At 32.6% G+C, this 24641-nt stretch overlaps 5 protein-coding genes across 5 annotated transcripts; 2 read left to right on the top strand and 3 right to left on the bottom strand.

Moving 5' to 3' along the window:
* Positions 1–1555: 1555 nt before the first annotated feature.
* Positions 1556–2443, top strand: LOTGIDRAFT_153578 (hypothetical protein; the record flags this gene model as incomplete). The annotated part of the gene is made up of 2 exons (XM_009059607.1): positions 1556–1696; positions 2144–2443. The coding sequence occupies 2 exons, from the start codon at positions 1556–1558 to the stop codon at positions 2441–2443; spliced, it is 441 nt and encodes a 146-aa protein (XP_009057855.1).
* Positions 2444–3464: 1021 nt separating this feature from the next.
* Positions 3465–4193, bottom strand: LOTGIDRAFT_153577 (hypothetical protein; the record flags this gene model as incomplete). Its single annotated transcript, XM_009059606.1, has 2 exons — positions 3465–3559; positions 3743–4193. The coding sequence occupies 2 exons, from the start codon at positions 4191–4193 to the stop codon at positions 3465–3467; spliced, it is 546 nt and encodes a 181-aa protein (XP_009057854.1).
* Positions 4194–4463: 270 nt separating this feature from the next.
* LOTGIDRAFT_153576 (hypothetical protein) lies at positions 4464–7400 on the bottom strand (the record flags this gene model as incomplete). The annotated part of the gene is made up of 4 exons (XM_009059605.1): positions 4464–4939; positions 6489–6650; positions 6789–6946; positions 7129–7400. The coding sequence occupies 4 exons, from the start codon at positions 7398–7400 to the stop codon at positions 4464–4466; spliced, it is 1068 nt and encodes a 355-aa protein (XP_009057853.1).
* Positions 7401–9691: 2291 nt separating this feature from the next.
* LOTGIDRAFT_153575 (hypothetical protein) lies at positions 9692–15507 on the bottom strand (the record flags this gene model as incomplete). The annotated part of the gene is made up of 3 exons (XM_009059604.1): positions 9692–9924; positions 14216–14395; positions 15204–15507. 3 exons carry the CDS (start codon positions 15505–15507, stop codon positions 9692–9694), a joined length of 717 nt encoding a protein of 238 aa, XP_009057852.1.
* Positions 15508–16611: 1104 nt separating this feature from the next.
* LOTGIDRAFT_105675 (hypothetical protein) lies at positions 16612–17334 on the top strand (the record flags this gene model as incomplete). The annotated part of the gene is made up of 3 exons (XM_009059603.1): positions 16612–16747; positions 16812–16890; positions 17070–17334. Coding segments are annotated over 3 exons (480 nt in total), but the record flags the coding sequence as incomplete, so codon positions are not given.
* Positions 17335–24641: the final 7307 nt, after the last annotated feature.

Raw genomic sequence — 24641 nt, 5'->3', positions numbered from 1 at the left:
TTGTTAACTGATGGATACCAAGAGGCCAAGAATTTTCTGGAGAAAAATTTGAAGAACTTATTAAAAAGCCTAAAAATCTAACATTTAGTGAAAATCTTACTCACAATGAGGGTTGTTAAAAGAACTTAAAGCCCATCTATATGATATAGAAATTTCCATAACAATAGAACCATATGACCTTACAAAAACTGGGGATGAAACTGTCAAAAATATTGTGATCAACTGCGATCGATTTATAAAACAAGCCACCTCCCGCTCCATTAAAGAATATGTTACTTTTGGATTATGGTTACAGAAATTATATATCTTAACTCACGGGAATTTCGAATCAATTGTGAAAAATGAGTTAACAATATCAGTAAGTTGGAGTAGAAAATTACATAAACTTGCCAAACTCTGTGACAAATATCCGAGGTTTCAAAATTGTTGATACAGATTTCGAAAATAGAACAAGCGTTTTGGAAAAGGATATAATTCATGTGACGTATATCTACCGATTCTCTAGGAGCGGTCATCACCTTGAACTATGTCTACTACCTTTTTTTGTACGAGGGGAGATAACTCTGAAGTATATCTACTGATTCTCTAGGAGCGGTTATGACCTTGAACTATATCTACCGATTCTCTAGGAGCGGTAATGACCTTGAACTATGTCTACCGATTCTCTAGGAGAGGTCAAGACCCTAAAGTATATCTACCGATTCTGAAGGAGCGGTCGTGAGGTGAACCTTACCAATCCTAGTAGAAGTGTATATCAATATAATTGTTTATGTTTTAAATTTCCGTGTATTTATTAAAACTTACTTTGGTTTTTGTTATTCTTCCTGGATTTCCATGGGGTAAATGGTTTCAAATAATAGGGTAAAACCTATCTTTAAAAATGGCAGAAAAATTACAGATTAGATCCGATCTTTCAATTATATGATCTAATTCATTATTCGTTTAATAAGAAAAAAGAGGATTACATTATCATATCACCAACCGTAGGCTCTAGGTCCCAACTAAATGATGGAATGATGGGGGTAATCACTTTCGAGATTAATTCATTATCGAATTGGTTGCTTCTGTCTGATGCCTATTTCAGATGCGATTTCAAAATCAAAGACAGAACTCCCAGTGAGAATCGTGTACCACAAACCAACACAACGTTAGAAAACAATTTCTTCCCATCTTTATTTACTGAAATGGTTTTGGAAGCTGGTTCAAATCCCATAGAAACCATTATACACCCCGGAGAATTTGACACAATGTTGAAAACAGTTCTATATCCCAAAAACAACGATTCTGTTTTCGGATGGATACCCGATGTTGGTGATGGAAGTGTTTAAAAGAACCGGTAAGAAATGTTCCAAATGATGCAAATGAAGATATTCTTTGGAGAGAATTCTTCAGATGCAAAATTAGAAATAACGAATCTCCAACTTTACATACCCGTAATAACACCATCAATTGAAGTAGAAACGAGAATATTCAACTCATTAACTAAAGATATTGAAATAGCTTTTCTTCATCGTAATACGGTAGGTAGCATGACTTTAACTGGAGAATCCACTACATGGCCAATCACTATACTATTAAACCAGCAAGATATTTAATGGTTGGTTTCAAGAACTTACAGGATTCTCAAACGAATAACAATAATATCTTAAGAGTAGCAATGAACCAAACTCGAGATCCTATAATCCGTAAAGTTCAAGTAAGATGAAACAATGATAGTTATCCTAACCAACCTTTAACAATTAATCCAACCGCAAAGGATTATAATTAATTGTAGAGAAACTATAAAAATATGTGTGAATTATTTTGCAATTAATCACCCAATCTTCTGTTTTGATCTATCAGCTCATCAAGAAGATATAATTAATAAATATAAATATTTATATTGAAAAAACACAAGGAGATGTAACCGGTTATTGTTTATTATTGGAAGAAGCAAAACATCTAATTAAAATATCCGACAGACGGATGATTCGTATAGAAAAATCATTTAAATTATACCCTCTTAAAAATGAAACCAGAAACTTTAGTAAAAAGAATAATAGAAGCTATCGAAACGGAATCACCAACTACAATAACTTACAATGGTAAAAGGATTAAAATATCTAAAAAAAATTATCGATAAATAAAAACATTGTAAAGTTAGAGATTATTAGATTTGGAAAGAATTGACAAGAGTGTAAAGGAAGGTGGATTTTTACCTTTCCTACATTTGATATTTGCTGGTCTGGCCGCAGCAGCTGCGACTGCTGGTGGGGCGGCTGAAATAACACAAGCCATCAACGCCAAGAAAGCAGCTGACGCTGAAAAAAGTGAACAACGTAGACATAATATGGAAATGGAAAAGATAGCACAAGGTTCAGGAGTAGTAGATATATTAGGGACAGTTAAAGAATTTGGAATCGATTTAGTGAAGAAACCAAGAAAACTGTTAAAGAGGAATTAAGTAATCTAATAGATAAAATCGACACTGGAGAAATGAAGGTCAAACATAGGGGGAATGCCATAGTTTTTAAAAACAAACGTTCTGGAGAGGGAATCTTTCTTTCAAAGTATAAATGAGAAGTAGTGATTTTTGGAACAAATATATAGAATAGAAAAAAAAAAAGAATTTAATCATTCAGAAATATTTCCTAGTAACCCAATGCTTATGTGTATTTGTGGAAGCTCAGGTTCTGGGAAGACTTATTTGTCCTTTAACATGTTGACAACACCAAAACTTTTAGATTTCGATTCATTATATATCTACACAACAACGCCAGAGCAATCAAATTACCAATTCCTCAAAGCTTTAGAATATATACCAAAGAAAGATGTTCAAGACATATTTAAATATAATGAAGACAACGATGAGATAGAAATAAAAGATATCTTAGATACATATATAAAAGAAAAGAATCCATCTTTCAATCCAACAGACATAAAAGTTTTTCTTAAGCAAAATTATGCAATATATTCGTTAATACTAGAAAACCTGCGGGTGAAAGAGTTATGACAGATATATGTTAATTTCATTTCTTTAAAAATGGGTGATTGGAATAATATTATAAAAAGAAATAGACAGTATATCAAAGCATCATCCTTTGGAATAACCATTCCATTTGTGAAACTTTTTTCCCATTTTTTATTAAATTCATTCGACACATCATGTCCACTAGCCAACCGAATATAATCTTCTACACTTGTCTAATCATCATTAGAATAACCCTTAAACGTTTTCTTTTCTTTTAAAACACCATCAGAAGTTAGAATGATATTATATTTGATTTTTGGCGCTAAATATAAACCAAATATGATTCCACCATCACCGTAATCATTCTTGCCTTTACAATATTCATTTTCAGATACCAACCCAGCTCGATTTAATTTATCCCATTTCTAGATGAAAGGTATGAACTATCAGTATCGGTATAGTATATTTCATGTTTATAAAATGCATTTATTACATGAATGAAATTATTCATTATTTATTTACTGTGAGATAAAACGAATGATCCCAAATGACTAGGTGTTAGTCGTGTAGATTTACTATCTTCAGCAGTAATCTCTTTTTCCTCAATTTCTATCTCAACGAAATATTGAGTATCATTTATTTTTTAATAGTTTTTAACATGTGAGTCGAAGTTAGCTTGAAAAGTTACTTCATTCCACAAATGATTACTCGTGATTCTATCCTTCTGAATAGATTTACCAAACAAGGCTTAATTACCTAACAATTTCATGCAATTACTACCCACAATATTACCTTCTCGTTTATATTTATTTCTAAGATCTCTTAAAATTAAAATATAATCTCTATATGGTGGAGTTTTAAAATTTTCTTCGTATACTATACCATCTAATATCCTGAGTATTTTTCCACCGGCTTTAACTATTTCTTGAATATCAACCGATGTTAAAACTTCTGAACAGAAACCATTTCTAAACCTGATTTTAGTGCCAGTTTCCTGTTTACCTTCTTTATTCGTGAAAGTGATTTTATCTTTAGCTGGTATCGGTTGGAAGAACATGTTTTTGGGATAGTCAAACCACACTGTTAAAATAGTTGTTCTAGGTCTAATTTTTTGTTTATTGAAGAGTTTTACAAATTCTTTTTCTCCTTCTGGTAGAAACGGTCTAGCACTTTCTGCTTTTGGATATTCACTGTCTAAATCTGACATTGCTGAAGCGTACAAACCGTTAGCATCAAATGCCATTAGTTTATTACAGTTTATTTTTTTAAGTTTTCAATTAACTTCTTTTTGCGCTGTATTCTTTGAGTAAATCAATAATGTTATCACTTCGTGTTTCACTTGGTGTATCACTTCGTGTATCACTTGGTGAAATACTTTCTGTATCACTTGGTGTTTCACTTTGTGAAACAAATTCCTTTAATACATTACAAATGTCATCCATTTTGTTCGTCTCAAATAATTTTCTATTTGCCGAAACTCTTCCTCCTTTAATAGATCGTCTGATAAAATGTCTTATAAAAGGGTGTGAATGCGAATAAACATTTCTATATTTTCTTTTTCTGTATGTTTCGGAACCATTCTAGTAGTTTCATACCATTCTTCTTCAACCATTTCTTTATCGTAATGATACAAATAATACCAACCCTTAAAAGATAAAGCGGGAGTCGTTAGATTATTGGACATATTCTGGTTTACAACTTCTTTCGTGACTTGGTTATATTTTATCAAACAAGCTCCAAGACATAGGGTATCTCTTTTAGCATAAGGTTCCCATTCCTGTCTTAAAGATTCCCAATTATCTTCGGTGTAATTTGCAATATTGATATCAGTGATCTTTCTCAAATTCATTGGTAGATTAGATGAATTACCCCATGCCGCTAAACTAGATGTTTCATGTTTATAGAAACATGTGAAATTATTATGTTGTAAATAATTATTATTGCTTGTTATTTCTTTCTGTCTTTTCCATTTTTTCTGTAAATCTTCATCTGTGTATGGATTAGATAAAGGTAAAGATAGAATTCCTCTGGGTGTTTTTCAACGACAATGCGTTAGTTTTTTTTATAATTTTATATATGCTTTTTTAATTATCTATTTTTTTAAGTATTTTTTTAAACTTTTATTGTTGATATTTCCATCTCAAATTTATCTAAAATTTCATTGAATTTTTCCAATTCGTCAACGGTTATGTTCTTATCTTCTCTTGATCTTTCGAAAAATATAAATAATTTATTAAGATAGGCATTTAAGATTTCTGTTTTCTTTTTATAATAAGATTTCTGTTTTGATGTATAACCTATAGCAATCAAGCCACAAGATGAAGTTTGAATAGCAGTAATTGTGGCTAATACAGTTGGGATAAGTACTGGAACCATTAATCCACCAGTTACGGATGTTGCAAGTGTTGTTCCTACTGTTAGAACTACACTCAGTGTTTTGAAAACAGAATCAACTCTAATCCATCTTTTCTTACATTTATTATATTGTTCTAGTTTTACTTTTAACTCGTTTTGTTTGTCTATCATATATATTGTTGTCTACTTTCGAGTTCCATTTTCAAGACATTAAATTAAGTGAATTTCTGATAACTTAAAAGATGGATAATTTTTATCTAAAATATCCATCTCAACCGCTGATCCATGATAAATTTCTATAGTTTTAAAAATAGCAACTTCTACAGTTACTATAGATATTTCTTCTTTCGAATCATTAATCTTATTCAGATGAACTGAAATTTTTCGTTTTTTGATATTGATTATTATCATACATGTATAAGTATATATACCACCAACTTTTTCACTTTCAATTATTGATGAAAATATTATAAATTTGTTATCTTGTTGACTTTTATGAATATCAATTGAGGTAAATAAATCAGTTGAAGAGGTATGTTCGAATGAATAACTATTATTAACAAAATATAGTTTTACGTATTCAAAGTCTTTCGTTCGTAAAAGTCATAACTCCTTGTTTCCCCTTTATTTTGTGGTTCTGGATTTCTAATAATACTTACTGATGGTGGAGTTTCTGTCTCCAATTTCATATGAAATTTACCCAATCCAAATAAACCTTACTGTTTTCATCGTTAATTTCCAATTCTTTGGTTTCTACACTTTCTCTACCATTGATAAACTGAATAACTTTATGAGCTTTAAATTGATTAGATGTTTCTGATTTTTGTGTGAAGAATATTGAATCAACTTTTACCTGCCAAGGAAAAGTAATTATAATTTAAAGTTTTCCTCGGAAAATAAAATATGATGAATTTTCTTCATTAAAAATACCTTGGAGGAACATAAAATCTTGAACAGAATATCCTTTAACGGTTGCTGTAAATCCAATTTTTTTATATTCATAATCTTTTGTTTTATCAATATTATTAGTAATAGAAACATGTTTTCCAACAATATTTTTAAATGGAAGATTGAAATAATATGATTTTTTTATTTTCCTTGAGTTTGTTTTCTAATGTGGGTATATTTTTTTCCTGTTTTAAAACTTCATTATTATTAGTAGTTATCTGTTGTTGAAACTCACTATCATCAATATTTTCTATCTGTTGTTGAATTTGTTGTTTAATATTTGTTAGTTCTTGTTGTAATTCGGTTTCTAATTCAGTTAATTTATCTTCACTTATACCTGGATTAATATTATCTATTACTTCTTTAAGATCTATTTTTTGTTTTGGTATCTTATCATCTAAATTAGATATTAATGAAGTCAAAGATTGTAACTGAGTTTTATCTACTAGATTGAGTAATTGTTTTTGAATAGTTACTATTTCACTATTATCATTAAGTTTAGTTTCTAATGCGGCTAATTTATCTTAATTCACACCTGGTTTAATATTATCTATTAGTTGTTTAAGATCTATTTTTTGCTTTGCTGTCTTATCATCTAATTTAGATATTAATGAACTTAAAGTTTGTAATTGAGTTTTATCTACTAGATTTAGTAATTGTTGTTTAATACCAACTATTTGTTTTTGTATTTCACTATTATCAATAAGTATAGTTTCTAATTTTGTTAATCTATCTTCACTTATACCTGGATTAATATTGGCTATTAGTTGTATCAGATCTATTTTTTGTTTTGTAATCTTGTCATCTAGATCAGATATTAATGAACTTAAAGTTTGTAATTGATGTAATCTACTAGATTGTCTTGTATTTGTTACTTCTTGTTCACATCATTTACTCTTTCTTTTAAATGGCCTTTATTTACTTCAATTAAATTTAATTGATCCATTAAATATTTCTTGTGAACAGCATCATAATCATTTTCTGGTAACTTTAAATTAGTTATGGTAAAATTATTCATATCTAAATCACCTTGAAGTGTGTCTCCAATTTGTTCCACAAAATAAGGTTTTGCTTTATTTATCCACGCTGTTGTGTTAGGTTTTGTAGTTTCTAAATATAAAGAACCCAATCCAAATTTATTCGCCATTTTTATTAAGTTAAATTTATTATAATTTCTTCAAATTGTTTTCCTAAACTCAACTGATATAAAACCCAAAGTGAAAGCTGTCCACAAAACTTTTGTCCTGGTAATTGAATTTGAAACGTAGATAATTTGATTGCTTTCACTAATTGCATTATCTCTTCAGTTGGTTCTAATCCAAAAGAATCGAAGAAATAAAAGTTATTTAAAGAGTCTTTGTATAAAGCAGAGCGATGAACTCCGTTTTGATCTGAAGTATGTATATTTGTTATCATAGTTATGTTGTGCGTTAATTGACTTTATATTTGGATTATTTGTGGCTTGTGTTGGTGTGACACCTAAAGATGAGTGAATTTTGTTATTGTATTCATCTACAACCTCTGGTAATATTTTAAGTCATTTTTGGGATTTCAATTCCGTGAACTTTTTGAATAATTTATAAGTTCTATTATATCTCTCAATAATTACAGCCTTACCCTAGTTATGCGTGCTGTAAATTTCAAATCCTAGAGATTTCATATTTTTGTTATAAAATTCACTTCCTTTATCTACCCATATCTGTCGTCTGTCGGATTGTTTCATTATTGTTTTAAATGTGTGTTTGACTTATAAACCTGTTTTATTTTTGAGAGGAATACCCCAGGTATATCTTGTGTACAAATCTATAACGAGTCAACAAAATTTATATCCTCTTTCAACAGGCATATTAATTAAATCTGCTGACCATATTTCATCTTTATCAAACACTTTGATTTTTAAAAAGTTTTTAGTTTTTCAAAATTCTTTGTGAATTTCATCCGCTAATCCCATGCCCAATTTCATCTTTGTTTTTAACAGTTTAATCATTAATGCTCTTTGCATTCTCTCTTTGAAAGTTGGATTTGAAATATTTTTAAGTTCGATTATCATTTGTCTGTCTGCTTCATGTCTGGATGTTATGTCTTTATTTCTGTATAAAATATCATGTTTAAGTGCAGCAGCGTAAGGGATTTGTTGTTCGAGACAAAGTTGGCTACTTTTGGGATGAGAGATGATAGAAGAAACCGTTTCCTTCGAATTTTTTCCTGTTTTTTCCTGTTTTCCTGAGTTAATTTAATGAAGAAATCTATTGAGCAAAGAAGTATATGTATTAGGGCACCAACCCTTGGTTTTTGCTTGAAAATTATAGTTTTAAGTGTTAACACGACCGAAGGTTGTGTTAATGCTTAAAAAAACTATAATTTTTCAAGCAAAAGCCGAGGGTTGAGTAGTACATGAGTATATGGATTTGGCGCACCCCTTTTTTTTTTACTTGAAAACTATAGTTTTTAAGTATTAACACGACCGTAGGAGTGTTGATGCTTAATAACACTGTAGTTTTCAGTCCGCCATATTGGATATCAGTCACTGGCCATATTTTAGAAATTATAGGAATAAAGAGCGTTTGTCCCCATTGTACACTTAAATATGTTAGATTGGCATCTCAGAACATCACTGGCACATTTCATCCATAATTCCAAAGTAGATCGTTTTTAAAAAATTGGCCATGTAGAGGCTTCGTCATTGACTGGCCAGTAACACAGTTAGGCATGAAAATACCATTATGTTGGAATTTTAGCGATATTCACAGATCTGAAGACACCATGTGATTGAGTTTGTGCCAATTCCATCAAAAAATCTGCCCCACCCCCTTACTGTGGACTGTGCAAAAATTGGTCATGTAGGGGCTTCGTCTTTGACTAGCCAGTCGGCCATATTGAATATCCGTCACTGGCCATATTTCAGAAATTATAGGAATAAAAAGGATTTTTCCTATCTTACACCTAAATATGCCAGAATCGCATCTCAGAACCTAACTGGCACAAAACATTCCATCCATAATTGCATAGGAGACCACCGAAAAAAATTTGCCATTTATCAAAAATTGGCCATGTAGAGGTATCGTCATTGACTGGCCAGTAACACAGTCTGGCATAAAAATACCATTATATTGGAATTTTAGAGATATTCACAGGCCTGAAGGCACCATGTGATCGAGTCTGTGCAAATTCCATCCAAAATCTGCCCCACCCCCAATACGCCTACTGTGAACTGTGCAAGGCTTTGTCTTTTACTGGCCAGTCCGCCATATTGGATATCCGTCACTGGCCAAAGAAATGTTGATAAATATGTAATGATTCTATTTATTACACCACTTTTTAGCGGTTTTATTTGAATAACAAATGAATTACAATATTTTTTTTGATTTAATTTTAACAATTACAATCAATCCAAAAATTGGCCGGCCACTGAAGTAATTACGAAGTGTCAATTGATATTTATAGTGATAATCGGAACAATTCTAATATTTGGCAAATAAAGTGATGACGTAGTCGGCATAAGCTATCATTTAATTCTCCTTTTTCTCGTACGACTACACACCGTTCTCCACGACCGGAATTGTTTGGTTCACCACGACCCCAAAACGATTTGTGTACAGTTCCACCAGTTATCCAATCCAATTTAGTACCATCCAATGTTCTGTGGCCTCCAATAAATACTATTGTGTCATCTGAAGAAAAACACAACAATATCATATTTTTAAAGTTCAACATCATCTTATTATGTTCCTGATGACGGCATCTAAATATCAAAATACTTCTAGCCTTCTGGAATGTTTACAAGCAATATGTGTGACACTAATTACGCTTCACATTTTCATTTTTAATGAGGATACAAAATTGTATTTTCAGTTGTTCTTGGTCACACTTTCAGTTTTTGTTTTTGATAAAGTTAAAAGCCAAATGTATTTCATGAAACAATGATTACTTCAATTACTGACATTAATAAACTGAAGTTCACTTTACAATATCAATATAAATATAAACTAGAACCGTTATAACGGTACCGAAGCAGTGCGCATCCAACCTGATACATCGATAAAACGTTGCATTTTAAAGTGACAATGGGATTTCTTACCGGAAAGAAAAGCATGTAAACGTTCAATAGTAGAAAAAATCGTTTAAACCGTTTACCGTTCGGTAGTGAAATGACGCATAAATTTGATACCATTCGGTACTAAAAGGTGTTAACATTCGGTAGTAAAAAGTCTTTTCAAATAGCTGTAAAGTTAAAAGTTCAATTCGCACAACAAAAATGAAAATATTTTTGGAAAGGTACAATAATTTGTGTTTCGGCCAAGCGGTCAACAAAAGTGAAATAAAAGAGAATATAAGCCTTAAAAGTGCTGAAAATTGCTGTTTTGGGACGTTTGTAAAAGCGAAAATATATGTCGGACATCAAAGATAAAAGTATGAATGGACATCGTAGATCAATAACCTTTGACCTTCTAAAGACCAAGATTATGCATGTAAATGGTCAAAATATCAAAATTTTATAAATTGTAAATCCTATTCTCTTTTTTAAAGTAAAAGGCCTAAACAAAATGTAACTCTATCAGATATTGTCCCAAATGGTGCTTTAATTTTTTGTAAAATTTTGATGGTGAAAAATGCAAACTTTTCGAGTTATAACAATTTGGATTATTTATGGTAAAGGTAAAAGTAACCCGGATTTGCCACGCCCACTGCAAAAATTTTGTGTTGTCTGTAATAATGTGTACAATGTCAAATAATGTTCAAAATTACAAGTGTTTACAATCATTAGATCATGAGATATTCGTAGTTTTTTTTAAGGCAACGGTGACTGTCGGTGGATTATAGAAACCGTTAAAATTACGCAAAGTTACTATAGAAGTCAATACAAAATTTTCAAATTCAATTTTAATCAAAATACCAAGTGTTATATATCATTTGAAAGAATAGATTGCGTGTAATAAGGACAAAAGATAAATTTCGCTTATATAAATTAGGTCACGTGATAGACCTTTTTTTAAAGTTAAAAATCGCGATTTTCAATGTGCTGTAGAACCGGAAGTTAACGGAGCTCGACAAAAGTGAAAATATTATCGGATATATCTCGTAAAGGGCAACAACCTTTGTTCAGGTCAAAACGTCAACAAAGGTTAAATAAAAGTAATATGAGCCTTTGAAGTTTCGAAAATTGCTGTTTTCGGACGTCTGTAAAACCGGAAGTATATGTTGCACATCAAAAATCAAAGTAAGAATGGTCATCTTAGATCAATGACCTTTGACCATGCAAAGGTCAAGGTCATTTACGTTAAAGTTCAAAAATAAAAAATTTTAAAATTGTTAAACCTGTTCCCTTTTTTAAAGTAAAGAATGCAAACAACTGTAATCTTATCACAAATTGTCCTAAGCAGTGATCTACTTTCATGCAAAATTTCTAGGATGACAATTACAAACTTTGCGAGTTATGACAATTTCAAATATTTCAGGTAAAGGTAAATGCACACAGGATGTGCCACGCCCACTTCAAAAATTTTAATTTGTCTGTGATAATGTCTACATTGTTAAATAATGTTCAAAATTTCAAGTCTTTACAATCATTAGATCATGAGATATTCGTAGTTAAACTTTTTTTTAGGGCAACGGTGACTGTCGGTAAATTATAGACACCGTGATTTTACGCACAGTTACTATAGAAGTCAATACAAAATTTTCAATTTTTAAAACGCGCAATTTTGATCAAAATATCAAGTGTGATATATCGCCAAAAAGGAGAGATCATGCACTCTAAGAATATATAAGAAATTTTGTTATATGTTAATTAGGTCACGTGACAGAGCTCTTCAAAGTTAAAAATCGCGATTTTCAAATTGCTGTAGAACCGGAAGTTAACAATGCACAACAAAAGTGAAGATATTATCGGATATATCTCGTAAGGGGCAACAACTTTTGTTCAGGTCAAAAGGTCAACAAATGTCAAATAAAAGTAATATGAGCCTTTGAAGTTTCGAAAATTGCTGTTTTGGACGTCTGCAAAACCGGAAGTATATATCGGACATCAAAGATCAAAGTAAGAATGGTCATCCTTAGCCAATGACCTTTGACCATGCAAAGGTCAAGGTCATTCATGCTAAAGATCAAAAATGAAAATTTTTAAAATTGTTAAACCTATTCCCTTTTTTAAAGTAAAGAATGCAAACAACTGTAATCTTATCACAAATTGTCCTAAGCAGTGATCTATTTTCATGCAAAATTTCTAGGGTGACAATTGAAAACTGTGAGAGTTATAACAATTGCAAATATTTCAGGTAAAGTTAAATGCACACCGGATGTGCCACGCCCACTTCAAAAATTTTAATTTGTCTGTGATGATGTGTACATTGTTAAATAATGTTCAAAATTTCAAGTCTTTACAATCATTAGATCATGAGATATTCGTAGTTAAACTTTTTTTAGGGCAACGGTGACTGTCGGTAAATTATAGCCACCGTGATTTTACGCACAGTTACTATAGAAGTCAGTACAAAATTTTCAATTCTTAAAACGCGCAATCTTGATCAAAATACCAAGTGTGATATATCACCAAAAAGTAGATTTTATGCACTCAAAGAATATATAAGAATTTTTGTCGTATGTTAATTAGGTCACGTGACACAGCTCTTCAAAGTTAAAAATCGTGATTTTCTAATAGCTATAGAACCGGAAGTTAACGATGCACAACAAAAGTGAGGATATCATCGGATATATCTCGTAAGGGGCAACAACTTTTGCTCAGGTCACAAGGTCACCAAAGGTCAAAGTCACTAGATATGAGCCTTAATATTTTTGACAATTACTGAAAACATAAAACCGGAAATAAAAAAAATACGAATCCAAAATTCAAAAATCGGCTTCCTAAGTTTTGTTAGCAATCGATTGTAGATTCTTTAGACACCAAAATTACACAAATCAGATTTACCCCTGAAGCCTAATATCGATTTTTACAAAAATTGGTCACATCAAGATGGCGTCTGACACGTTACTTCCGGTTCAAATTTTTTCATTCCAAAATTGTTATAGGGATAATTTTAACTAATTTCAAAAAGAATTTTTCAAATACCTACAAAATTCCGGAAGTTGAAATTTCAAGTTGAGAGGCGAATGACGTCAAAACCGGAAGTGATATTGAAATTTTGAAAATAGTTTTTTGTCAGGAATCATAATGCTTATCTACTGTTAAATTTTTAGATCGATTGAAATAAAATTGTAGAAGTTGAAAAAAACGCTAAAATTAAAACAAAAAAAGTCAGCGACAAAAGTCAAAATCTGAAATTTTATAAAGTGCTATCTTTTAGTCATTGGTTTAAAGTAATGAACAAAACAAAAGTTACGGTCAAAATAGATGCAGAATTAGAGCAGAAATTCGAAATACGTAATGAATGGTTATCGTCATACGTCATTTCCGGTTGGAAGAAAATGCGTCATTTTACATTTAAACAGTAGCGACACGCAAAGTATAAGAAATAATAGTTTCAAACAATGTGTGACATGTGCAGTTTTGGCTGGGGAGCGTGACCAGAAGTAGACAAAAAAAAAAAAAAAAAAAAAAAAATAGTCATTTGCAAAACAATGCAGTGCGTTTGAAGAACGCACTGCAACTAGTCTATCATTGGACAGCAGGAGAGACAGGGATTATATTTTAACTATTACCAAATTGTTGCATCCTGTTTTTAGTTGGGCATTATCCGATCCGGATATGTTCACAGAATTATTTCACAGAATTGCAATAATTATTTTAAATCGTGGTTTAATGACAATTCTGCAAAAATGACGAATCTCTTCTACGATTGCTGCTCAACAAAACATGGAAATTAATTATTTCAGTCTTGTGGGTACAGATATTCAAGGAAAGATTAATGCTTTGATTTGGTATAGACAACGACAATCTAGTAGACAGGAACATTGTAAATCAAAAATTATTTACCACAGTTTCTTTTCTGCATCTGATTTACTTACCTGTATACAGTGATCTCAAATTAGTTAAATCTTGTTGAGTATAAAGTGAAACTAAATGACCACCATCTTGTCGACAAGTTGATTCAGCGTGATACCAAGTTGCATTTCGTGAAAAATATTTCAAACAATATCTCTGGTCTGAAAATATCGTGTATCCCCTCTCGGTACAATAGCTGACATCTGAAAAGATAGAATAGTTACTTAATTATATCACGTGTCAAATATATCATATTATTTTATCATTTATTATTATATTAGTATGGAGGGAATACGAGAAGAATAAAATATAACGTGGTTGCGAATTTCATGTCGTAGTTACGACTTATCATGTCGTGGTTAGGACATTGTATCTCGTGACAACTACTTTGCATCTCGTGGCCACAAATTAACATCACGACCTAGCATCACATGGCATCTCGTGGTTACGACTTAGCAACTCGTGGTTACGACTTAGCAACTCGTGGTTACGACATAGTATCTCGTAGTCACAACTTTTGAACTTGTGGTTACGATATTAGCATCTCGTGGTTACGATATTAGCATCTCGTGGTTACGATATTAGCATCTCGAGGTTACGATATCAGCATCTCGTGGTTGTGGTTACGATATTAGCTCGTCGCATCTAGTGGCCAGGATTTAACATTTCGTTAGCATTATGTGTTGAAATTATGTCGGTGGCTGCATTTTCGACTTTATGTTTTTAAAATACGATTTTGCAACTTAGCCTATGCTATGCGACTCCCAAGATGTGTCTAATTGACGAATCCAGTCTCAGTCCTAGTGAGCTAGTCACAGTGTCCAGTAGATTGAGCATTCACTCGCTCGAAGGTGACAATCACCATATCAGGCCTACTTATTCATTGAGGTTTTGGAACAAGATTCAAGAGGATACGGTTAATAGTTTTAAGAATGATCTTGGAATGACATTTTCCATCACCATGAGAATCAAAACGGACCATGAAAATCGACATGAAATAATTCAACAAACCTTGACGAATCGTCCAAAATTCTCTATTGGTCGTAACCGTTCCAGAAACCAGGCTGGATTCTTCATAAACCGGTGCTAAACAATAACAATCCCCTCCTTGATAATAAATCTGATCCGAGTTGTAGAGAGATGAACAAGTTCTTGCACATCGGCCTAAACCAGAAGTTGGTATTAATCTATAATAATTTAATGTAACAGGTCCAGTGTAGTCAAATGGCCTCCAATAACTTTCGTATGTACACGTGCATGATATTGATATCGAAAATATCAAAATATGAAACAAAACTCTGCGGCTATCAGACATCGCACTTCAACTCAAAATGAAGTTTGTGAAAGTTACTTGTTTATTCTATTATTTTTTAATTTGGAATTATTGAAATAAGAATCACTAATGATAATAGAAATGGACTATTTGAACTTTTAATCCTCGTTCCAGATCGCTTCTCACTAAACGAAATGAAGTAAAGGAGATGGTATGAACTGAAGAAAACATATTGTATTGTCGAGGAAACTAACAAATTGCCTATTCCCAATGGTCAAGGTATTGTGTATTCATCTTTCAACTAGTAATCTCCTCATTAGAGTACAATTTAATGCCTTATTAGTCGAACTGACGGCACGAAGACATAGGAGAAGAATAATTTGAGCATCATCAGCAAGCATATTGAAGTATTTTTCGAAATTCAAACCTGTCGTAATTGAGCTTCCGTAGGTACTAGTAGTTCTATTAAATAAATTCATAGTAAAATTAGAGATGTCATATTTTTTATTTACCATATATCCATTAATAAACTAATCCTCTAAGACATTTCTATAATAAAAAACATATCAAGTCAATTAGAAATTGCAATCATTCAGAAAGATTTTGTACTCTCTCTTGGAGTAATAATTTTATACTTAGAGGTTAATAATTTAATTTTAAAATCACGTTCCGTTAGTTATTGTTTTTATAAGGAATTAAGTCATCAAAATATTTGCTTTAAGAAAGCTATCAGTACATTAAGAATGGAAATCTGACCTTTAGTTCAACTGAATTTTCGTAACGTAACGTAACGTCGGAGTCTAAATGAGAGCTTTTATAACGACGCGGATAATCACTGTCGTCACTTCCGCTCTTTCATTTTATAAATTTACGGAACTGAAGAGAGGAGATAAAGGGAATCTGAAAAGAAGAGATAAAACGGTTCTTAAAAGGGGAGATAAAACGGTACTACAAAGGGGAGATAAAACGGTACTACAAAGGGAAGATAAAACGGTACTTAAAAGGGGAGATAAAACGGTACTTTAAAAGGGGAGATAAAACGGTTCTTAAAAGGGGAGATAAAACGGTACTACAAAGGGGAGATAAAACGGTACTACAAAGGGAAGATAAAACGGTACTTAAAAGGGGAGATAAAACGGTACTTTAAAAGGGGTGATAAAACGGTACTTAAAAGGGCGGATAAAAATGTACTTAAAAGGTGAGATAAAACGGTGCTTAAAAGGGGAGATAAAACGGTACTTAAAAGGGGAGATAAAACGGTACTTAAAAGGGGAGATAAAACGTACTTAAAAGGGCAGATAAAACGGTACTTAAAAGGGGAGATAAAACGGTTCTTAAAAGGGCAGATAAAACGGTACTTAAAAGGGAGATAAAACGCTACTACAAAGAGGAGATAAAACGGTACTTAAAAGGGCAGATAAAACGGTATTTAAAAGGGGTGATAAAACGGAACTTAAAAGGGGTGATATAACGGAACTTAAAAGGGTAGATAAAACAGTACTTAAAAGGGCGGATAAAAATGTACTTAAAAGGTGAGATAAAACGGTGCTTAAAAGGGGAGATAAAACGGTACTTAAAAGGGGAGATAAAACGGTACTTAAAAGGGGAGATAAAACGTACTTAAAAGGGCAGATAAAACGGTACTTAAAAGGGGAGATAAAACGGTTCTTAAAAGGGCAGATAAAACGGTACTTAAAAGGGCAGACAAAACGGTACTTAAAAGGGGAGATAAAACGGTTCTTAAAATGGGAGATAAAACGGTTCTTAAAAGGGCAGATAAAACGGTCCTTAAAAGGGGAGATAAAACGGTTCTTAAAAGGGCAGATAAAACGGTTCTTAAAAGGGCAGATAAAACGGTACTTAAATTAAAAGACAACTAGATGCTGAATTTAGAACATTACAATATATCAATTCATAATACTCTCAGAATCGACTCGTCATTGGAGAAAAACAAAAGAACACATTCTCATGTTTTTGAATAAATAATACTATAACCTAATATAACACAAAATAAATACACACAAATAATATTACAACCAAATTTTGCAAGATTTCAGATGCTGTTCACCAATCACTAGACAACGATCAAATCGTTTAAAAAGTTCATTGATTAACAATTCTCTATTTTGTGCACTTTAAATATTGCTTGTGCTTTTATTGAACTTTTCAAATCCTTTAATTAATATGAACTGGAGGTTTTAAATATATATATAATGTATAAACATGAAATCATATCTAGTAGAACTCTGTACAACTTCATAAGTATGAGTTATGTATTATACTATAGCCATAAGATGTACAGATCGAATTTCTAGTTAACTGGTATATTAACACATCCGGCATGTCACTGACATTACCATCATTTATAGTGATTAGAATATGTCGAAGTGTAGACATGATAAAAAGTTCTACTTCAATAACTTTAGTAGGGACGCAGGCTGAAAAAAGGCAGTTGTCTGAAAATAGCATAGAGTGAAACTCTGAGTAACATCAATATGTATTTTAGGTTCTGTTTGACTGTTGCTAACCAGCATGTATAATGATTATCGGATCAATTATAATATTTGACAAACAAAGTGAAATCGTTTTTTGCAATTGGAATCATATAATTTTCCACCTTCTAGTACGACTACAAACCGTTCTCCACCACCGACATTGTTTGGTTCACCAAAATTCCAAAAAGATTCATGTATTGTTCCACCAGTTATCCAATCCAATTTAGTACCATCCAATGTTCTGTGGCCTCCAATAAATACTATTGTGTCATCTGAAGAAAAACAGAAGAATATCATATTTTTAAAGTTCAATATCATCTTATTATGTTCCAGGAGTCAACATTGTATTTTCAGTGTTTTTTTGGTCACATTTTCAGTTTTTGTTTTTGATAAAGTTATAAATGATTACTACAATTACTGACATAAACTGAAGTTCACTTTACAATATCAATATAAATAAAAACTAGTCTATCATTGGACAGCAGGAGAGACGGGGATTATATTTTAACTATTACCAAATTGTTGCATCCTGTATGGTTTTTAGTTGGGAATTATCCGATCCGGACATGTTCACAGAATTATTTCACAGAATTGCAATAATTATTTTGTATCGTGGTTTAATGACAATTCTGCAAAAATGACGAATCTCTACTACGATTGCTGCTCAACAAAACATGGAAATTAATTATTTCAATCTTGTGGGTACAGATATTCAAGGAAAGATTAATGCTTTGATTTGGTATAGACAACAAGTACCAGCTAGTAGACGGGAACATTGTAAATCAAATATTTGTCTTTTTTTTACCACAGTTTCTTTTCTACATCTGATTTACTTACTTGTATACAGTGATCTCAAATTAGTTAAATCTTGTTGAGTATAAAGTGAAACTAAATGACCACCATCTTGTCGACAAGTTGATTCAGCGTTAAACCAAGTTGATGTTCGTGAAAAATATTTTAAACAATATCTCTGGTCTAAAAATATCGTGTATCCCCTCTCGGTACAATAGCTGACACCTGAAAAGATAGAATAGTTAACATAATTATATCATGTGTCTTATCATTTATCATTTATCATATATCATATTCATTTATCATTTATCTTGCATCATTTATCATTTATTATCCCTATGGAAGCATGGAGGGAACACGAGAAGAATAAAATATAAATCTTGACCACTACATCTTGTTGCCACGACTTAGCATCTCGTGGTTACGACATTGTATCTCGTGACAACTACATCGCATTTCGTGGCCACAAATTAACAACACGACTTAGCATCACATGGCATCTCGTGGTTACGGCTTAGCAACTCGTGGTTACGACTTAGCAACTCGTGGTTACGACTTAGCAACTCGTGGTTACGACTTAGTATTTCGTGGCCACGACTTAGTATCTCGTAGTCACAACTTTTGAACTTGTGGTCACGAATTAGCATCTCGTGGTTACGATATTAGCATCTCGTTGCACGACTTAGCATCTAGTGGCCACGATTTAGCATTGTCTGTTGAAATTATATCGGTGGTTGCATTTTCGACTTTATGTTTTTAAAATACGATTTTGCAACTTAGCCTATGCTATGCGACTCCCAAGATGTGTCTAATTGACAAATCCAGTCCCAGTCCCAGTGAGCTAGTCACAGTGTCCAGTAGATTGAGCATTCACTCGCTCGAAGGTGACAATCACCATATCAGGCCTACTTATTCATTGAGGTTTTGGAACAAGATTCAAGAGGATACGGTTAATAGTTTTAAGAATGATCTTGGAATGACATTTTCCATCACCATGAGAATCAAAACGGACCATGAAAATCGACATGAAATAATTCAACAAACCTTGACGAATCGTCCAAAATTCTCTATTGGTCGTAACCGTTCCAGAAACCAGGCTGGATTCTTCATAAACCGGTGCTAAACAATAACAATCCCCTCCTTGATAATAAATCTGATCCGAGTTGTAGAGAGATGAACAAGTTCTTGCACATCGGCCTAAACCAGAAGTTGGTATTAATCTATAATAATTTAATGTAACAGGTCCAGTATGGTTAATTGGGCTCCAATTACTTTTGTATATACAACTCCATGATTTTGATATCGAAAATATCAAAATATGAAACAAAACTCTGCGGCTATCAGATATCGCACTTCAACTCAAAATGAAGTTCGTGAAAGTTACTTGATTGTTCTATTATTTTTTAATTTGGAATTATTGAAATAAGAATCACTAGACTGTTTTAATGATAATAGAAATGGACTATTTGAACTTTTAATCCTTGTTCCAGATTGCTTCTCACTAAACGATATGAAGTAAAGGAGATGTTATGAACTGAAGAAAACATATTGTATTGTCGAGGAAACTAACAAATTGCCTATTCCCAATGGTCAAGGTATTGTGTATTCATCTTTCAACTAGTAATCTCCTCATAAGAGTACAATTTAATGTCTTATTAGTCGAACTGACGGCACGAAGACATAGGAGAAAAACAATTTGAGCATCATCAGCAAGCATAATTGAATTTCAAATTCAAAAGTATTTTTCGAAATTCAAACATGTCGTAATTGAGCTTCCGTAGGTACTAGTCTATTATCTAAATCATAGTCAAATTAGAGATGTCATTATTTTATTTATCAATTGATAAACAAATCCTACAAGACATTTCTATAATAAACAACAAATCAAGTCAATTAGAAATACAATCATTTAGAAAGATTTTGTACGCTCTCTTGGATTAATAATTTTTTACTTAGAGGTTAATAATTTAATGTTTAAATCACGTTCCGTAGGTAATTGTTTCTATAAGGAATTAAGTCATCAAAATATTTGCTTTAACAAAGCTATCAGTGCATTCCCTAAATGAGAGCTTTAATAACGACGCGGATAATCACTGTCGTCACTTCCGCTCTTTCATTTTATAAATTTACGGAACTGAAGAGAGGAGATAAAAAGGGAGTCACAATGCAAAATAAATACACACAAATAACATTACAATCCAATTTTGCAAGATATCAGATGTCGTTTCACCAATCACTAGACAACGCACAAATACGCCCGGCTAGTCTCTAACATTACCAATATTTATCGGGATTATAAGGTGCACGATAGTTAGATGGTACACCAATACACCCGGCTAGTCTCTGACATTACCAATATGTATAGTGTTTATAATATGTACGGATCGCAGTTTAAGTTAGATGGTATATAAACACATCCGGCTTGTCGCCGGTGTTTATAATATGTAGGGATCGGATTTTTATTTAGATGGTTTATCAACACATCCGGCTTATCGCTGACATTACCAACATTTATAGTGATTATGAGATGTTGGATCGAAGTTTTAGTTAGCTCGATTATTAACATATCCGACAACTTAAACTGTATGATTAAAATTACAAAATACTGTGATCCATTAATAGCAGAGATATAGCCTACACAAATAAAACCAAACGATGTAACAAAAATCATTTTATCATTAATTCCCCTAAGCACACTGTTTTAAACAAACGTTCCGAACCCGTCTCGAAGCGTAGACATGATAAAAAGGTTTACTTATATAACTTTAGTAGGGATGAAGGCTGAAAATAGGTCAGTTGTCTGAAGATAACATAGAGTGAAACTCTGAGTAACATCAATATGTATTTTAGGTTCTGTTTTACTACTTCTAACCGATATTTAAAGTGATTATCGGATCATATAACAAAACACATGATAATATTATGGAATATAACACACTTCTTTAATAAGGTTGGGCACATGACGTTTTTTTTTTTTTGGGGGTACACTCAGAGTCCGTTCAAGGCATCAGTAGTACTCTACTAAGCAAAAACACAAACTTGGACCCTAACATTAAAATATTTTTGTCAATGACTAACATTTATTTACATTATATACAGGTATTTTTTTACCTACTTTAAAAACATATAGACAGATAGTGTTAGTACTGTTAGTCAGAGAGGGTGCTGTGATTTAAAGCCTAACACTATATACATGACAATAATAATAAGTTTTTATTACTGATTTAACCAAGCTTGTGCCTCGTCATAATGTACTTTTTCATATTAATTTTTATTATAACATAAACATATCTACATAAAATATAAAAAAAGGCGAAGAATTTAACAAAACAAAAGTAAAACTCATCTACTATCTGTTAGTAGAATGAGTGAAACTAATAAGCAAAAGAAAGAAAAGAAAAGTTTAAAAAGTGCGCATCATATTTGGCATTTTACAGTATAACATGATAAAAAGGTTTAATTAAATAACTTTAGTAGGGACGAAGGCTGAAAATAGGTCAGATGTCTGAAGATAAAATAAAGTGGAACAACACTATGTATTTTAGGTTTGTTTTACTACTTCTAACCGATATTTAAAGTGATTATCGGATCATATAACAAAACACAAGACAATATTATGGAATATAACACACTTCTGTAATAAGGTTGGGCACATAACGTTTCATCACAATATACACGTGTCGTCATCCGATGTAATGGCAAGAGAATAAAACATAACAAAATATATACCAACAAGAAACAATATAGGGGGGCGGGGAGGGGGAGGGGGGATTAGCTGGAAATGTACTGTCCATTGTCGCGGTTGATCTCTGAATACCTAGAGCTTCTCGAATTCGTCGTTGTTGCTTGTTAGGGAGGTTGGAGGCTATGATGGATTGGTCTTGCCATTGGATTTTGTGGTTTGGAAACATTATGAGGTGCTCTTTCATTCTAGTGGAGAGGGGTCTGCATGTTTCGCCTATGTAAATGGCTCCACAGTTGCATGGTATCTCATATACAACTCCACCGGGGTCAGGTTTCTTGTTGGATCTAAGTCTGTCGTTAGCTGCCAGAAGTGATTTGATGTTGAGGTAAAATATGAATCTATGAATAGTTGTTGTTTCAGGAGGCGTCTTATTTTGTAGCTGGTAGGATTATCGGATCTATTTTAATATTTTACAAACAAAGTGATTTCGTTTTTTGCAATAGATATCATTTAATTCTCCATTTTTTAATACGGATACACACCGTTCTTCACCACGGAAATTGTTTGGTTCACTACCACCCCAAAACGATTCGTGTACAGTTCCACCAGTTATCCAATCCAATGTAGTACCATCCAATGTTTTGTGGCCTCCAATAAATACTATTGTGTCATCTGAAGAAAACAGAAGAATATCATTTTTTTAAAGTTCACTATCATCTTATTATGTTCCTGATAACGGCATCTACCACTTAATATAAAAATACTTGGTGCCTTCTGGATTGTTTACCAGCAATTGTGGATGGATGGACCGACGGATGGATTGACATGTGTGACACTGATTACGTTTTTAATTAGGAGACAAAATTGTATTTTCAGTAGTTTTTAGTCACATTTTCATTTTTATTTACCACACATTAATGTGGGCATATATAGCCGTCGTGCCGCTCCTGCCTGCTGCCTGCCTGCCCACAATTGTTTGTGGACACGATAGAGAGCTGGTTTCGTGATGGATTTTGACAAAACTTGGTGTGAGTGTTTGTAATCACCAAAGGATGAACCAACCACAGACGAGACTGTGTCACAAGGCCCCAGCACTAGCAAGCAACATCCTCAATACCAAGCACTACCAATACCACCTATAGTTCGAAACAAAGAAAGAACCTATACCAACCAGCAAAATCGTCATCTGATCACAAGCACACCTAAATACCACAATGTGGAGACCTACCGTAGAGACTCATCCCCATACAATGCCTACCATTCACCAATCAACAATCGAAGACTTATCTCATCTAACAACCAAGGTTTAAACACCTCTTTAAGTATGATGGACGACGAGACACTTATATATACCCACCAGTCTGCATATGAAAACGACAACCCACAATAGAAATTTTGTTTTAATGGTAACATTTTAGGTGACTTCAATTATAACATCAACTGGACCACCGAAACAACCACTAGAGAAAACAACAGCACCACATATAAATTCTTGAAATGTATACAGGACAACTACTTTATCCAACACGTAATGGAACCAACCAGACTAAGGAACACGAACAACCCATCAACATTAGACCTTTTATTAAACTCAAGATGAAAGCACCATATCAGACCTAACAATATTACACCCAATTGGAAAAAATGACCATGTAGTAATGACTTTTGCTGTCAACATCAACCCCATCACCCAGGATGCCCCCATACCAAGCTACAGATATTATAAAGGAAACTACGAGAGAATGAGAGCCAATCTATCTGATTACAACTTGGAGGGTATCTTATCTGGTCTTAATGTCACTGACATGTGGTACAAGTTTAAAAACGTCCTCAATAACGAAATACAAACCAACATTCCCCTATCCAAACCTTCATCTAACAAAAAACAGAAAAAGCTCTGGTTCACCAAAGATGTTGTTACAGCTCTACAGAAGAAAAGAAAAACATGGTACCCATACAGCAAAAACAAGATCCACACCAACTACGAGTATCATCGGAAAGCAAGAAATCAAGCATCAACAATCCAACTAAAGGCACATAAAGAATTTGGGAAGAACATCGCCAAAGGTATCAAAGACAACCCTAATGATTTCTGGAAGTACATGCACTCGAAAACCAAGTCAAAAACAACTATTAACAAGATTGAAACAGATGATGGTGAAACCCTTACAGAAGACTTAGAGAAAGCTATAGAGTTCAATACA

Source organism: Lottia gigantea, assembly GCF_000327385.1.
Source record: "Lottia gigantea unplaced genomic scaffold LOTGIsca_4, whole genome shotgun sequence".
In the NCBI taxonomy this organism is placed as follows: Eukaryota; Metazoa; Mollusca; class Gastropoda; family Lottiidae; genus Lottia; species Lottia gigantea.
Note: the sequence above shows the minus strand (reverse complement) of the source record. Positions and strands in the feature narration are given on the sequence as shown.